The sequence below is a fragment of the Zonotrichia albicollis genome, chromosome 3 (genome assembly GCF_047830755.1).
Source record: "Zonotrichia albicollis isolate bZonAlb1 chromosome 3, bZonAlb1.hap1, whole genome shotgun sequence".
NCBI lineage: Eukaryota > Metazoa > Chordata > Aves > Passeriformes > Passerellidae > Zonotrichia > Zonotrichia albicollis.
In genome coordinates, this window is record NC_133821.1 from 113,459,874 (window position 1) to 113,473,905 (window position 14,032).

The following is a 14,032-nucleotide window of genomic DNA, read 5'->3' on the forward strand; positions in this document are numbered from 1 at the left end:
ATCAACAAACATCTGCCTATCTTGCAATAAACATATGGCGATAGAACTCCTTATATTATCTTGTGATAAAAATGATAGATCTTGTACCAAACAAACTGCAGATTCTCTTGTTCTCACTGGAAGTAAAGACAATAAAATACTTTTTCTCATGCTAAGCAGAAATGTCTTATGCCTACAGCCCCAGTAACAGCAAGGCTAGGGGTAAGTATAATTCTAGGAACATGATTAACTGAATTAGTCTTGAATCAGGAAGTACAACTCTGTACTGCAAGTCTCTGATCTGCTAGTATTTTAAAATGATCACAATGATTCAACTGAAAGCCAAAAATTTAGAGTGAGTTTTGTGCAAAAAAAAAATAATAGAAAGGATAACATACTTTATTCTGAAAATTTTATATTCTATTTGAAATATCTGTCTTGCATTTAGTTTTACACACTTGACACAAACCTCTAGCTCGGTTTTGATTTTGGGTATATTCTTCCCCTTACTAACCACACCCATTCTGTCTACTACATCCATTTTTGCTTCCTTATAATTATGTGAAAGAACAAACTGTTTATCTACTCATACCTGACGTGATTGCTACAGTGTTCTGCCATAGGTATGATTTACTCAGCCTTACCAAAAGGTACAACAAACACATTAATCAGTTAATAATTTTAGTCCCGAACCTATCTTTATACTTACGACTTCAACCTTTCTCTTTAAATTTAAAACTGCATTGCGCAACCAGTGATTTTCATAATCAGACAGACTGACCGATTTAGATTAACCAGCGTGAACTTCACAGACTGAGGATCTGAAGACTTTAAAAGCAGACTGATGATGCATTTCTCTTTAAAAAAAGCAAAAATAAAAAAAAAAACACAACAGAAAAATCTGGTAGATTGTGACCTACAATTTACAGCAAGTTGTGGTTTACTTACGTTCACACGTGTCTCCTTTCTGCTGGTATCCTGCTTTGCAGATACACTTTCCAATAGGCACTAACCACTCTCCCTCCGCGCTACAGTGCATCTTCGGCGAGTTCTCCGCCTCCTCCTCCGCGCTGCTGACACAAGTTCCTCGCACTTCAACTAAAGAGGAAAACTCTGAGCCAGTCACTGTGTCAGGAAAAATAGCTAAGTTCTCAATGATGGACCAGCACTTCTTGTAGTAGACTTTGACAGAGACCAAAGCAATGCAGGCCCCTACGTCCTGAAACGCAAGATAGAATCCTTTTTTGGACAAAGGTCCAATTTCTCTCACCTCTGTGTTAAGTTTCATTTTTCTCTCCCCAAGATCACCCTGGGTAAAACTTTCATCTGCTGCAATAGTGTCTATTTTTACATATTGGTTTTCTCGGATACTCCTGCCAGTGTCGTAGTCTGTTTCATAATAATACAAGTTAAAAGTTTCTTTACAAGTCCCCAGAACTCCAGGAAGACTGTTACAATCCCTCAGAGTGAATTTCAGTTCTACAAAAATCCTTTGTGCATTGCTTTTTGCAATCCAGTTAGTCCGAAGCCAGTTGTTTTGGTTTGATTCCATCACCTGGCATACCTGGTATGTTCGTATAGGAGTGTAGTTTTCATCCAGTCCACTAATTTCTTCCCACTAAAATGATAACAAACAGTTAGTAGTAAACAAGAAGTATGTCATCAGTTGTAACTACTGAGTATTTAAAAAAGTTTCGCACAACTCACATTTCCCTTCTTTTTAACAGTAAGTTGTTAAGAATACTGTTAAGCACCTAAATGAAGAAAATATATATTAATGCAGGAGTAGGCTCTCTCTCCCTTCATATCTTTCCCACATACAACTTCTAAAAATCATTGTCATATCATGGGCACAGTTGAAAAGGGGCAGATTCAGGAAACGCTGTTTAGCATACCAGGTTCTGATTTCACCCTGCGCTCACACACATTTCTTTAATGTCCCAATGGTTTTTTAATGTCACAATGGAGTGAGCAAAGACCAAAAGGAGGGAGGCAACTTCTTTTTCAAAGAAACCTAATGTCAGTGAAGTCTTAGAAACTGAAATTGCTTAGCATTAGAGTACATAAAACTCATGCATATAAAGCTTCCAGTGAAACTTGCAGTTGTACAGAAAGCATGGGATCAGGTCCTGAAACACGAGTCAGATGATTCCCACCCCTATGTGATCGAAATGGCATAGAAAGAGGGCAAGAGAAAACTGACAGAATTAAAAATCTGAAAGAAAACAGTTTAGTTGTCTCCCTTTCTTTCAGTGTACCTTCTGCTTTATTTACAAACTGAAAATGTAAGTAAGCCACTGTTTGTCCAGGGGCTGCAAGCTTATTAGAAGGGGCAAACTTCATTTAGCTGGTAGTTCCAATGAACCATGAGACTACATACATAATTAGAAACAACCTGTATGACTGAAAGCTCTCTGGTTCAAAGCCTGAGTTTTGTTGATTCTCTCTCTTTAGGTTACCAACTGTGTAACGAGCTGGTAAGCCTTTAACAATCCCAGAGTCTTTAACAGCCTTTGGTAGCGTGGGAATTTGCACCTCCAGCAATGGCAAACCTTCCACTGAAATCAACCAGGCAGATCTGCCCAGGTGTAACCAAAACAATCCTCCTCTCTCACCTTTTTTCACATTTCTTGTAACATTTCAGTGCCTGCAGAAACTGCAGCTGTAGTAAATTAGAGGAGGGGGGTGAGCTATCGTCACCCCAGGATACAGGCAGCCATGACTTCTCCGGATGGCACTCAGCCCTCTGGCCCTGTGTCAATAATGCACTTAAGCTCACGCTTAAGATCAGTGACTGTACTTATGAGCTTAATGGTAAGCACATGCTGAAGTGCTTTGTGGGACTCGTATAGTCGGCACCTCTGCAGGAGAGAGCATCCACTGACATTCCTCATGCCGGCAACCAAGCACGGAAGGCATTGGCTTCCCGGATCAGGAGCCACACAGTGCACATTACTCTGCAAGCCTATTTGACAGCAAATGAGACCATTTTCACGTTGTTGTCTGTTTCAGGAAAAAACAGATGTGGCTGAATTGATGCTGGAAGTTATCACCACAAAATATATCACAGTTGCAGATGCTGAAATGCATAGAAGTTGTAAATATCAAAGCACATTTCAAGGACCTACAGTTAATACAGATGAGATATATACAGTATTATATATTATATGCATATGGAATTAAATGATTGAAATAGATTATTAAATGCTCATGGAGTTAACTGAAGTGATTGCATATGGAACAGTATTAACCTCTGAACAAAAGAATGTCTATCTTCATAACAGATTTATTAGAGCTGAATGAGTAATTTCTTTCACCTCTATAAGAGCTAGAAAAAACAGGACCCTGGACTGAGAGGGTTTTGGCTATATTACGATAATAAAAAACATCTCCCCATTAAAAAAAAATCCCATCAAGATGACAAAAAAGGCATAAAGCCTAAAATTTTGCCAGGTAATGCTATGTCCTTTGAGGTTTCTTTGAGATGGTTTGGGTTTTTTTTTTTTGTTTTTTTTTTTTTTGTTTTATATTTTATCTTGTGCAAGCATTCTTCCCTTAAAACACAAAGCCAGATTCTGCAAGGAGGTATTCAGTAAGACAATGCATTCCATCTTTGACATGAAAGTGACTCTCATGCACCACACAACAGAATCTGTCTCCTTGAGTTTTGATGTAGACTGCTCCACCAAAACAAATTCCCATTCCTCCTCAAAAAAACCAACAAACTGAAACAAACAAAAAAAGCAACAAATAAAATACACTTTACAAAATCAACCTAGTCTTTGTAATACAACACAAATGAGTTTTCTCAGAGTCGAAATCCTACTACGTGAGACTAGCTGGCATCAAATAGATTCTTATTTTACAATCAAGGGAAATAATACATTTCACACAAGAACCACTACTTTTTCTAATCCCTAGCACTAAGGACTGGAACTATTTTTCCATATTTTGCCAAAGCAAAAAAAAATTAGGGAAATGTGATTTTCATGCAATTAGGCAATCAGAGTGTCTGCAGCAAAAAAAAAAAAATCATTACTTCAAGATGTTTTCACCTATGGCAGGTGAGGTCACCATTCATTGAAGTTCTTATAGTGAACAATTTCACAGAAAGAAAACTCCACTTTTCTTCGTCTTACTGCAAAATATGGTGCTATACATGCAAATCTGTTTGAATATGCCCTGTTCTATTGGTTTCAATTTATGGTATTTTAACTTCTTCGTTATCCTAACAGCGTTAAATGTAGCATTTGCAGTTGAATGAGGCATTTAACGAGTGTCTGACTGATATATTCTCTACTGTGATTAAGCAGTAGTTTCTCTCAAAATTTTCTGTGCTCATTCCCATGAAGTCTTTATTGCATAGTAAATAATTCAGTAATTAAAATTATAAAAACATTTATTTTCAAAATTACATTATTAAAATGGTACTTTTATGTTAATTCACAGACAACTTTTTCTGAACACTTCCACACATGCAAATCTAGCCATTAGTTTTGATTCACTTTTAATTTGTGATTGAAATTCACTTCTACCTCTGAAACTCGCTTTTCACTATTTGTTGAATTGGACTCTCATCTTTCAGTATGATGATGTGCAACACGTGCTGACATGTCTTTCGTTATCTACAGGTTAGCTTAATATAAGTGTCACCAAGGTGATCTTCCAACCACCTCTGGCAAAGGTTTTAATCAGTGCAAAACACTAATGCTGAGGTTATTGGCCATCATACACACTGAGCCCGTGCTACATTTCCTCTGAAGTCCTTAGATTAGTTCCCAGTTTATGCTTGTATTGATACTACAATCTTGCTTTTAACGAAAGACACTTCCACATTTTCATTCTCCTTATTTAAAGGATTTGTTACACTTTTATATCCCTACTCACACTTCACGCTCTTCTGGCTCCAGATTTCTTAATGAACTGAAGATTAAGGGACTGATCCCCCAAGTTCTTGTTCATGCAAGGCATCACAATAGATTCAGGAAGACTGTTTCCATGAGCAAGAACTGTCCATGTAATTTATGATTTGTCAGACTAAGTTCATGTAGGACTGAGTTAAGATAGGACAATATATCCATTATATCTTTCTGAAAATGTTCTTCCTCAAGGCTTGAGGAAGGTTTTATAACACTTTTAATTCAGACTGAAAGCAGGATTTTCCAACTTTACATATATAATAAATAAGACAATAAAACTGATGTCTCATTTTTATAATGGTTTAATTTACAATGGTACATTTAATAGAAGGCCAAAATATTAATTTGTACGCAAGCTGGAAGTGGCCTTAACCACATAATTCATGCCTACTTCCAGATATCAAGCTCCTCAAGGCTTGGGGATGTTTCAAGCTTGGAATGTCATTTCAAACACATCTGCAGTATAAATGTTTTTATTTTAGAGCACTTCAATCTGTGCTATTCAATTACAAAGAAAACATCGTAAACAAATTTATGATCACCCATTCTACATAAAATGAAAAACATATTTTTAGAAAGTTTCCACACAGAAGCAGATCTGTTGTTAGTAAGGGAAGAAAAAAAAGTGATTTAAAATACTGTGTTACAAATATACAGTGTAATCCTTTGTACAGCACAAAGAAGTACACTAAAAAACAAAAAAAGTAACAAAAGTTTCCAAAGAGCCACTTGTTTTTAATTGGCTTGTACATTTGTACAGTGTAACCTGAAGTTTCATTCTAAAAATGAAGAAGCCATAAACACTTGGTAGGATTACTGAGAGAAATATGAGGGGGAACTAGTTTAAAACAGGTCTTTCAACTGCTTCGATAAACTGACTACTCATCTTTAGGAAATTAAGTTTTGCCTGCAGTACTTACCCCATTGGGAGGAGAGGAAATCCATTCCAACTCTGTCTGTTGTGCTTTAGAGTCCAGCAGTATTACTAAAAAAAGGAAAAAAAAAATTCCACAGCTTGTTAAACATAACACAGGGGGATTTAAAACTAAGGAACAAAAGACAAATTTTAAAAAGTGATAGAATTAACATAATTTTTGTATGGATTAATATTTCTTCTTCCTATTGTTAAAAAAAATTAGCTGCAACACCAACTAGCTATTAATTTGTAAACAGACAAATGATTCTCTACCATTCACATATAAGCAGATACACATATCTGCTTTTACTCTATCTGCTTATACATAAGAGTAAATACATAAATCTTTACAATTTCATTGCTTAAAACAAAGTGAGGGATTTTTAGTGCTCTGAAGTGCTATTAATCAGTCATTAAGATGCATGCTCCCTCCTTCTCCTTTTTCATAAGGACATTTTCCATATGCTGGTCATTACAATCAACTTAAAGCACACAGACATTTCAACACATTTCCAAATTGTTTTATACAGGACTGGTCTATACCTCGCTGAGAGTCACATTGAAAAAGCAATGATCTTTTTTGAGTGTCAAAATGAAAATACTTTCACAAGTATTTTTATTTCACAGGTAATAGCAATAATTCTGCAAATAAATGACGACCAGGAATACAGAAAATAAAAGACTCTGCAATTACCTCACACCTCGCATACACAAAATCAGACTAATTCACTTTATGGTAATAGCATCCTAAAATCTTCACATTATAGTGACATTTATATACAGAAACATCAGTTCCAGCAGCACCACAACTATTTTCAGCTAAATGTAACCCTGCCTCCAAAAGTGGTTAATCACAGCCTAATAAACCAGCTCTTTAGTAGCATTGAAGCTAATTTGAAGCTACTCCATATACCTTTAGCTAGTAGGCTATTTATAACTTCATACACAGCATTTCTGCGCTAAGATATTTAGATGTGTGACTTAAGGCTGTAACTTGAAGCAACTTTTGCAGGTCTAACAAAACAGTTTTAATTCTAGCTTTGGCCCTTTCTCCAAGGAGAATTTAATACAAAATTACAGTGAATTACTAAAAAGATGCCTAAAAATTCATTCAGCAATACATAGAATGTTAGCTGAACACAAAAAGGTAGCTTCAAGGCCTGTATTTCAGTAATGAAGTGGAACTACTCATTAAGGAAGTTTGATAGTCTCCCTCTAGAAAGATTACCTGCTTATGTCATTAAAGTTGGATTCAAGGGGCTTTACTTTGTAACACTTTCTATAGAAAAGCAGGTGGTGTATGCGGCGGCTTGTTAAACAAGAACATTTATAATGGTACTGGAAAATAAGGTACCACCAAAAATTTAACCGTTTCAGCACCAGCACGCTACGGCTGCAATTCATTATACTTTTTATTTGGCAGTAATTCTCCATCACGTAGCAACGGGTGAGCACATCAGAGAAAGAAAAGATAACAAGCAAACAAAACAAACAAAAAGAAAACTCACAAAGAAACAAACAAAAAGAAACCCCAACACAGAAACCCCTGCTCAGCAAACACCCCTTGTAAAGAAATCGTGGCGTTCCTTCTGGCATCCAGAGTTACCGGGGAAGAGCTTCCCAAGCCAGCGGCTGCTCCCTGCGCGGGGCGACCCGCGGCTGTCACGGCTCGTTCAGCAGCGCGGGGAGCGATGCGGGGGACGGCGCCGCGCTCCGCGCCCCCCGCCGGCAGCCGCGGGGGCTCCGCAGCCTCCCGCGCAGGCAGCGCACGGGGAGCGCACCGGGGCTCTGCGCGCTCCCTCCGCGGGGAGCTGCGGAGCGCCAGAGGAGGCGGAGAGGCGGCGGGCGAAGCGCGGCTGCGGGCAGTGGGCTCAGCGGGGCTCCGGCAGGCGGGGAGCAGCGGCCTCTCGCCTCCGCGCGGAGCCGCACTGGGGCTCGGGCGCTGCGCGGAGCTGCGCGCAGGCGGCCGCGCCCCCGCGCCGAGGAGCGGAGCTTGGCAACCGAGCCGCAAGCTAGTCCCGCGGCCGCCCCCGCCACAGTCCCGACAGCGGCGGCTTTGGAGGAAGCGCCCGGGACAGCGGCCCCAGAAGGGAGCCCCGAGCTCCCGCAGGCACGGGGCGAAGGGACAGACAGCCCGCTCCCCGTGTCCGCGCCGGACCCGAGGGTGCTGGCCGCTGGCAGAGGGCTCCGCAGGTACCGCGGTCACTTTCTCGCTTAGAGAGACAGACAGACCCTGCCCCGTTCCTCTCTAGCATCTCACCGCGGCTTCTATTGAGCTACAGAAAGGAAACTCGGAAAACTTTTCAGCCCTTTACCCCTCCCATCCCTTTTCCGTACCCAGCGGGGAGGGGTAGGAAACCAGGCGGGGCTGCTGCCACCACCGGCGGGGCCGGCGGTGAAGCTGCAAAGTTACTTTTTTGTTGTTGTTATTTTGTTTTGGGTTTGTTTTGTTGTTTTTGGTTTTGTTTTTGTTTTTTTTTTTTTTTTTAACTCGCTCTTTTTTCCGCGAGAGTTTTCTGCGGTTGCAGCAGGTAGCTGCTATCAATCCCTGTCTGCCGCTCGCCCCCTCCTAACCCTCCTTTGGCTAGGTGATTTTCCCCGAATATACAGACATTATACACGCACGCTCATAGGTATAGATGCATATAAAATCACCCACCACGTATAACACAGGAAAAGCCGGGATAGGCTACCAGTGGGAAGCACCGGCGTAGCTCCAAGAACGGAGCAAGCCCGCCGAAGGGCAGAGCGGGGGAGGCAGCCCGCACCCTCCCCGTCCGACTGCCCGGCCCTTCTCCTCTCCCCACCCCACGGCCACTGCTTAGTGCTCCCCGCGGGAGGGTTTCTGCGCTTCACAGCCCCTCCGAAGAAACTTTCGAAATGCTGCTACGGAAAGGCTCCTTCTTCTTTCCCTCTCTAATCTCGCATCGACTTCGTCTTTTAAGGGCAGAATACATTTTAATTGAGGGATTTTTTAAAGCGCCAAATGATATTTTATTGCATGCCAGAGGTTTAATGAAAAATACTGACGCATCCAGCTGAGGCGGGGGGGAGGGAACCCCAAACGCATACATATGCAGAGGCACCGAAAATGCCCTGCCTTCCCCTTCCCATGTCATGTCGCGCGTGTCTTCATCCCCCCCCGAAGATGGAGACGGACCTTCGCCTTCAGCTGTCAAGCGCGAGCAGGGCGCTCCTTTAAATAATTTCGGATTTTCTCAGCGTGAAAAAAGAGACTCCCAGATGGGCTTTGTGAATTGATTTTAAACACCTCCATCAGCCTCTGATACAAAACTGACTGATTTGTCTCCGTGCGCGGGGGAAACAAATGTGCGGGGTGCGCCTTGCACAGATACCAGTATAGGACTGACGAGAATGGGGAAGCTCCGTTGTGCTACGCAGATAGTGTAAGAACCCTAAACCTCTCTCCAGCGATGCCAGGGGAGAGCACATACACTGCAGGCACACTAAGCCGGGCCGTATGTATCCTCTACATACATATCTAGCCTGCACGGCTGGGACGTGCCAAAGTGCACCCCGATGCTCCTGTCCGCGGTCTGTGCCCGGCCCCGCCGAGCCGGAGCGCTGCAGGCCCCCGGCGGGGAGCGCCCCGCAGCCCCAGCCCCGCGCTCTGCCTTGCCTCCCAGCGAGCGTCCCGAGCCCTGGAACTCGGCCCTCAGCCCTGCCCAGCGACCGGCGAGGCAAGCCGCCCTCCCCGCACCTCCTCGGCAGGAGCAGGGCTGGCACGGGAGAGCGACGCTCCCCGGCACGGATACCCGGGATACCCGGGCCGGGGGCTCTCCCAGCACCGTTCCTCCCATCACGTGCGAATGCCTCGCAAACCCCATTCCTGGGAGCAAAGGCAGTTGTCCCGGTCCCTCACACATATACACGCACAGCCCCCAGCGAATGCCGTGCTTTTTCCTTCCTCCCATCTCACTAAAAAGTCTTTTTTATTTTTTTTTTTCCTGAGAGGGGGGCTGATAAGCAGCTGGCAGGGGCAGGAAAGTCCCCTACCGAGCCACCAAACAGACTTCGTGGGCAAAAGCAATAAATAAGCTCAAACTTTTTGTTTTCCGCATCACCTTACCTTCTTTTGCAGCCTGTGCCTCCCCCGTGTGTGCAAAGCGGAACAGCCAGACGGAGCACAAAATAATCCAAGAAGGGAGCCTACTTTGGAAAGCCATGGTGCAGGAGCGGGGTGATTTTATATTTCTAGCTCTCTATTCCTAGACACTGCCACTGCCGCCGCTTGGTGGGTGCTAGAGGACGGTGGAGAATTTGCTGTGCCAGTCTGTGGCTCGGCGCTCCCTCCCTCCAGGCTGCCTTTCTTTCGCCTCCTCCGCCTCCGCGCCGCTGCCCGGCTCCCGCACCGGGCCGGCCGCCCGCCAGCCCCGACTGCAGCCCGGCCGCCCGCGCCGCGCGCCGATAATATCAATGAGGGCGAGGGGGCGGGGCCTCAGCCGTGGAGCGGCCCGTCCCTCAACGTGACTGACAGCGCCATCTAACCAATCAGCAGCAGCTATCGGCGGTCGGCGGGCCGAACCGCCCCCTGAGTCGCCGCGGCCAGGGGGGCGTGGCCGGCGGCGCTGGCCAATGAGCGCGCGGCGGTGTCGGGTGTCTGCCGGTGCCGGGGAGCCGCGGGCTGCAGCGCTGGGACGAAGGGGCTGAGGTGCGAGCGGGGCGCCGAGCTCGGGCGGCTCCCGGCGCTGTCCCGCACGCCTGCGAGCGCCTGCCCGGAGCGTCCTGCGAGCGAGGGGACACCCGTGTATCCCTCTCCTAGGGTTCCTTGTGCTCTCCCCGTGTTGCAGCCGCCGGGGTAGCGAGGGAGAGGGGTCCCGGCCAGGTCCGGCCTCTGTCCGAAGCCGAGCAGCCACCGGCGGGTCCCCGCGCTGCTCCTGCGCGGTGCCCGCCCATGGCCGGGCTGAGCGCGCACCTGGGTCACTGCCACAGAAAGGGAAACTTGGGCAGAAGCTGCGGGATGGTTCCCCGATACAGCCCTGCCACGACAGCCAAGTTCCTCGGGGCTGACATCACTGGGGATCCCTTCCCTCTGCTGCGTTCGTGTTTTCCGCCCCGTGTCTCCGGTTTGCCCCAAATATGAAGAACAGGTTAATGACATTATAGATATTGTGTGGGGAGAGAAAGGGAGGCTGCTTCTCCCCTGCCCTCTCCGGGTGTAACCTGAAGCGCGTGTAATCCTCTAACAATGAGACAAATAGGAGGGGGAGGGAAAAGAAAAAAAAGTGAAACCCGAGGGGGAGAGGAACTTGCCAAATCTCTCTTGTCAGCGCTCATCCTGCGGACCGGGAAAGCTTTTGCCGGGGATCCATGACGCCCCCACCCCTCCGCTTTCCTTTCTCCAAACCCACGCCTCGCTCCTTCGGAGTGAAACAACTGCGGGACACACACAAGAACTTACCGCTCCCCCCCGGAGCGGAGCGCGGGGCCTCGGTGCGAGCGCTCCTCTCCCGGGCCGCGCCGGGGCCGCGCAGCCCCCGCGGCGAGAGGCGAGAGGCGGCGGCCCCGGCTGCGCTCCCCGCTCCGCGCCCCCTGCTCGGCCCCTGCCTCCTCCGCCTCTGTCCCGCGCAACCTCCCCGGGCCCTGTGCCGAGCGGCATGGACCGCGGTTTGTGCTGCTAAAGGTGCATGGTCGTGTCCTTTCGAAGGATAGACGCCGCGATGTAAACAGAATTAGTGACTGTCGTCTCGGAGGCAAGCGAAGGCAGTGAAGAGGCAATTGTAACTGCAATTCGGTGGCAAGATTGTGCGAGAATCTGAAACGCGCCTTGCGTAGATGCGGAGCCTCATATAGAAAATGTTATGGCCTAAATGGGAATTTAAGTTGTGGGGGAGGTTTGTTTGTGGAACCTTTAGGTAGATAAGACAAAATTAGAATTACTACTACAAATAATAGCAATATTGTAGTGCTCAGCATTGACGGATAAACAGCCACCATAGTCCGGGCTTTGAGCGCTTTCCCTGCGGGCTCCTTGTGACTTCCGAGAAGGGTGTAGAGAGAGGCTCCAAAATACGCTGTATTTCTTTCACTTGCTGAATAATTAATATGGCTTAGAATATGACAGTTTTTGTGTTTCATTCAGAATGTTCTGTTGATACTTTGGATACTATGATAAGTGTAGGCATAGTGCAGACTCTTGGTTTTCTCATCCTCTGCCGTCTGTCATACCCATCCTCATGCATGTGTACTTAGAAAGGGGAGCTGTGCAGAACAGTGAGTAGGCTTATCTTCTTTTTAAAAGGCTGTTTTAAATACATGCAGGGATTTTGTGACTTCTTGGCAAATTTTCACGGGTGAAGTTAGTTTTCACATTGCATATATTGTAACAGTGATTAACAAAGATGTAGGAAGTCTTCAACCTAGTTAGTCCTCCACAGTTTCCTAGCATGAAGTGCTAGCATTTATTATGTCACTAAGCCAAAAAGACAATTTTCACCCCAAAGAATGTACTAAAAAAATTGCACTGAGGTTTTGAATGACTATGTTTATAAAAATGTAGAAACTTACTAAATGGAAATATTTACAGGAGAAAGGTTTAAATGGTAACGAGGTGTCTTCCTGTCCTGCATATATTATTAGGCTAGACAATTATTTTTAATGTCACCTGCATTTATACAGATTGTACTGTACTATTTTATACAATCTAATATTGTATGTGTATGATATATGTATCAGATCATGCACATATGCAAGGATTCTCAAAGTTATGTACATTTATATGTAAACCACACAAAGGATGTGTGAGCGTATAACAAAATTAAATAAAAGATTAAAAAAAAAGGAAGTCTATATTGCTCTTCCTCAATCCATTTTAAATTCCCTGTCTTCCTGATAACTGTAAATGAAGATCAAGATGACTTATTATATGTACTGCTTTGTTAAAACAGTCATCGATGTATTCTCTGTTACACCAAAACATTCCATATACACCGAGAGTGTCTGTTAGTGTTGGGGGTGTTGTTTTGTGCTTCTCACACATTAAATCTTTGTGAAATTGACGAAAAATTTGAAATCTTTTTTAGTGAATTTGATTATCCCATTTTCTCTGTTTATTTGTAGTGTTTTCTAATACTTCATTGTATTCTGTAGGATTCACATCCTGTATTGCATCTCATCCAGCTGTGTTAGATTTTCTGCAAAGAAAAACAGAAAAGAGATATAATACAACTGAACAAAAATACTCAGGCTAAATGGATTGCAATCCTCAGATTTGGTAACAAAACCTCTGAGAAAGAAGAAGAAAAAAGGTGGGGAAAAAAGGAATTGGGAATTTCATTCAATTCAATGTGTTACTATTCAGGTACCACCAAAATAAATGGTTAATGGGGAAAAAACAATGTAATCCAAGATGGTCTCTTTATTCTGTTTTGTCCTTTTTCTCCTGTAGGCCAGATTCTTTTATTTTTACTTGTAGTTAGAATGATTTTCTTGACGTTACCAAGCTACGCTATGCTGGAACTAACTTCGTGCTAGTTGAGCATCTCTATGCTGAATTGCAAAGCTCTAACCAGACTTTGGAAAAATACTTAAATAATTTCCTCGTCCTTAAAATTGACTAACTCTGTCTTCACCAAAACTTGGTCTGAAATTGTGGCACAAGAAATACGGGATTAAAGGGCTACACAAGCGTATGTAAGGAAATGAGCATAATTTGAAAGGTGTTACAAAGTTCTGCTTTCATGGATTTTCTTCTTGCAGGATCCATTCATTCTTTCTTTCTGACTTAGTGCAGCACTGAAGTGACCTTTCAATAGTTTCAAAAAGCTGTTGAAGGTTAGCCTCAGACATCATTTCTGTAAATCAGGTTGAGTCTTGGTTCAGTCCCCAGAAAAGTGATCCTTAAGACTAGCTTTGAAAAAAAAAAGAAAACAATCCTTGAACTCTGTTTTACAGTAGCAAAAGAAGAAATTAGTTGTAAATAATAAAAGAAGATATTCTAAACCCTGATTTTTTGGTTTTAATCTAGTTAATCCCTGAGCTGTTTTTTTCCATGCACAAGATTTTCTATTAAATACATAGTACACTTTTTTTGTGCAGTTTGTGTCAGTTTTTTGTATACTTTTTATTATAAAATTAGGTGTCTTTGTGACACTTCACTTGTAAGTTGTATAATAAATCATTATATCAGACTATGCATTTAGTTTTACAGATGTAATGGCACCTACATTCCAACTCTTGACCAGAGATGGATTTCTCA

The 14,032-nt window shown here is 43.9% G+C and overlaps 1 protein-coding gene across 5 annotated transcripts in view; it reads right to left on the reverse strand.

Annotated features, from left to right (window-relative positions):
• EPHA7 (EPH receptor A7) overlaps positions 1-10,242 on the reverse strand; it is a 165,571-nt gene extending 155,329 nt beyond the window's left edge. For 4 of the 5 annotated variants that reach the window (XM_005483969.4, XM_005483973.4, XM_014264923.3 and 1 more), the window contains exons 1-3: positions 9,905-10,242; positions 5,819-5,883; positions 928-1,597 (exon numbers count right to left, since the gene is read on the reverse strand). In XM_005483969.4, coding sequence (XP_005484026.1) covers positions 928-1,597; positions 5,819-5,883; positions 9,905-10,001 — 832 coding nt within the window. In that variant the 5' untranslated portion in view covers positions 10,002-10,242. The remainder of the gene's footprint in view (positions 1-927; positions 1,598-5,818; positions 5,884-9,904) is intronic. The other variant, XM_005483970.4, reaches the window with a different exon arrangement.
• Between the last annotated feature and the right edge of the window lie 3,790 nt (positions 10,243-14,032).